The 3,467-nt window shown below is 49.4% G+C and overlaps 1 protein-coding gene across 1 annotated transcript; it reads left to right on the forward strand.

Moving 5' to 3' along the window:
• Positions 1–3,083: 3,083 nt before the first annotated feature.
• On the forward strand, positions 3,084–3,277 carry SMIM13 (small integral membrane protein 13; the record flags this gene model as incomplete). The annotated part of the gene is made up of 1 exon (XM_010137512.1): positions 3,084–3,277. A coding segment is annotated over one exon (194 nt), but the record flags the coding sequence as incomplete, so codon positions are not given.
• Between the last annotated feature and the right edge of the window lie 190 nt (positions 3,278–3,467).

Here is a 3,467-nt window from a genome sequence, read left to right on the forward strand (position 1 = left end):
CTCCTTTTGAGGGGAGCTGTTGTAGTCGGGTCGCTTTGTTTCTTTCCCTTTTACAAGGAGCTAAGAGCTGGTGTGGGACATAACAGAAAAGGCATCGTCATGTCAGAACCTCTGTAGCGTCCTGACGTTGCACAGATGTCACGTACATCTGGGTGTGAGTCAGTAAGAGGCTTTGATTCAAGCTCCCAGCTTCCCAAACACGTTGCATCACAAGAAGGGCTGACAGACTGATGGCACCTGGCTGTGGCATTTCCGGCGAGACAGTGGCTCAGTAAGTGCTAAACTCCACTGTTTCGCCTAAATGCGAAAAAATGCAATACTGTTTGTGGTGGGCAGAATGTCCCAGCTCTCTCTGGGTTCAGGTACCTGCTGCAGCAAGAGCTGGAGCTGTCGCTTTGCATGGTCAGGACGTGCCGTTGGGTCTGGCTTACTTCTCCGAGAAGCAACTTCTTTCCTCAACTGATGTAGAAATATCTGTATTATAGCCCGTGTGTCAGCACTGCTGGTTTGCTGAAGATGTTGTTGCGGGTGTGTGACTCCCACAGTGTCCGTCAAGCAAAGGGTGATTTGAAAAGGTCGATAAATGACTAAAGAAAATGAAGCAAGTGTGGGAAGACTGATCCCAGTGAAATGTTTTGTCTGTGGTGAAGATAACCCCGTAGGACTTTTGGAGAGCAGCTTACCTGAACAAAGAGGAAGCATTTGACGTGCCAGGCGGTGGTGTCAGGTACCTGTCCTGCAAGAGCCCTGGAGCAAAGTGCGGCAAAGCAGGGGTGGGGACTGCGCCACTGCTCTGGGCAGCCTGGGCAAGGGCTTCACAAGAGGGAAGAAGTTGTTCCTCAGGTCCAACCTAAACCTCCCCTGGAGCAACTTGAGGCTGTTTCCTCTTGTCCCGTTGCTTGTTCCCCGGGGGAGGAACGACTGACCTCCCCCTCCCTTCAACCTCCTGTCAGGGAGTTGTGGAGAGTGAGAAGGTCTCTCCCGAGCCTCCTTTTCTCCAGGCTACCTGCCCCCTGCTCCCCATCCCGGGTCACTCAGCTGCTTCTCAGCTCCAGACCCTTCACCATTTCATTGCCCTTCCCTGGGCGTGCTCCAGCACCACAATGTCCTTCTTGGAGCGAAAAAAATACATCGTCTCCTGATTCCAGACTAATTGAGTCCTGTGAACCTGCCCCCAGGCTTTGGCTGTGCATGTGGTTTTGTTTAATGGTGTGTTTAGTTGATGTTGCTGCTGGAGAGAGTTTCTGTTACCCAGATTAACTTGTCTGTGGCAGTCTGGTTACTTCCAAGGAAATTCTTGTTGAAGTGTTTAGTAACAGTGAGGCGACAGGGAGTCTCATCTGAAGAGAGTCTTGATTCAGACAAGTGTGTTTGTTTCAGGGCTTTTATTTTCACTTTCCATCCAAGCTGGCTGTGAACTAGAGCAAGTGAGGGACAGGAATCACTCTGCTTTGGTTACCTCATACCTGCATGTCTCTGGCACAGGCCAGGAGCTCCTGCAAGGTTTGGAAACGCTCGTTCTCAAGCCTGGTCGCCTTCCCACTGTTACCATTGGCTTAAGCCTGTTGTAATTTTCTTTTCAACACTGTGCTTTCACCTGCCTGCTACTATTGGGCTGCTTGTCTGTCGAGTATTACCAGCCTTGCTGGTTCCTGTTTACACTGTTTGTAGTCTTGAGCTAGAGACCTCTAAAGTCTGTTGGTATTTTGGATTCTCGGACCATTGTGCTCCAACTCAAGCAAAACTTGGGAAAAAATAATGCTTTTCTCCAGAATGTCTGTGAGTAGACTGAGAATGTTCTTTAGTATTTCTTCCCACACACTTTTCACTAGTCTTAGTCTAGTGTCTCAGATTTCATCTCTGTTGACAAGTTGGGGACTTGAAGATGTTTTCAAATGGCTCATCATGTTCTGCTTAGGTCTCCCTTTCTCGCAAGTGTCGTATATTCACCTGGACTGTTGGTTGTGTTTTCTTTCCCATGTGGACTAGAAACGAGCAGGCTTGTGGAACTGTGGATACTTGTAGTGATGTTTAGAGCCACGAGAAGGACAGATTGATTCGTGGTCCCAGAGCCCTGAAGTGCCCTGCAGTGGAAGCAGCTTTCAGAAGGTTGCTCTGATGACTCTGACCACAGAAGAGAAAGAAAAAACAGTGGTGCTGGGGTTATACAAGTGTCACCTATTGGTCTGTCTTCCCCTTCCTGAGTGTCCACTCTCTGGTCTGTTTCTGCTGATGTGATTGGTAGGACGGGTTCCTGGGTAGAACTTCAGGATCGAAGGGGAGACCTTTGAAAAGGAAGATTTTGGTTTAGGTTTAGATGTATTTGTATTTTCTTTAAGTTCCTTGGCTGCTTGTCAAAGCAGTGCTTACACAAGAGAGAGGATGAGCTGGGTCTTAAATGCTTTTCAGGCAAGACTCTAGAAGTGTGACCATCTTCATCTGCTCTTTACTTGCAGAGTTTTGGGACCCAGGGCAGTGGAGCAGAACATAAATTCACCAGAGAATGTGAGGGAACACCTTCAATTTGGGGGATGTGACCTTTTAGCGAAGACAAGGGAGACCATGTGCATTCCGAAGGAGGAACAGGGGTTTCATTTCAAGATCACAAGCTTCATAGTGCGTAATAGCGATTCTGTAATGCCAGAGTCAGACTGATGCGTTTGTTGAGCAAGGGTAGAAACTCCAGCGCTGCCTTTGTGCAATGCCTGTGTAATGAATCCTGAGCCCTTGTTTTAGGTGTAACCCCAGAAATCCCTTTTCTCCCGACGGTCCAGGCCTTCATCTGTGCGGTGATGCTCTCTTACCCACTCCTTGCCATGGCAGTTCCATTCAGAAAATGTAGGTCCTTGTCTGGAGCTCAAATGTTTGCCCTTGGATGAGGACAACCTTATCAAGTGGGATTGGTGTTTCCAGACCGCAGAACAGAGTGGGTGTGTTGCGGAGAGGTGTTGGGGCTGAGGGTTGGCTATCAGAGGATGGGGGCTGACCAAATCTGTTCTCGCTGTTCTGATACCCTTTGCCTGAGAGCTGAGTATCAGTTAGCATGAAGTAACTCAGCAGTTCCTTGTTTCTTCCTCCTGCAGGCTGGTACGTGGTCTGGCAGTTGTTCTTGTCCAAGTTCAAATTCCTGCGAGAACTGATAGGCGACACGGGGTCCCAGCAGGGAGACAACGAGCCGGCAGAGACTGACACCGACCAGGAAACTCCACCGTCACTTCACAGAGGGAGACAGAAATCTGCTCGGCAGCGAAGGGCCCCTGCAGAAGACACGACCTAAAGTACCCATGGAACTTGTGACCAACTACGAGTGGTGAAGCACCCCTGCACTGTGTCATTCCACGGCTTGATCTCGCTGAAAAACTGACTTAAGTAATATTAATCCTGTGGATGTTTCCTTCTGAACTGCCAGTGTTTGCTGCTTCAGTAGAGGCTCCGGGGGGGCTCCGGCGCCAGTCCGAGGCAACCTG

This window comes from Buceros rhinoceros, unplaced genomic scaffold (assembly GCF_000710305.1).
Source record: "Buceros rhinoceros silvestris isolate BGI_N320 unplaced genomic scaffold, ASM71030v1 scaffold6976, whole genome shotgun sequence".
NCBI classification, from domain to species: domain Eukaryota; kingdom Metazoa; phylum Chordata; class Aves; order Bucerotiformes; family Bucerotidae; genus Buceros; species Buceros rhinoceros.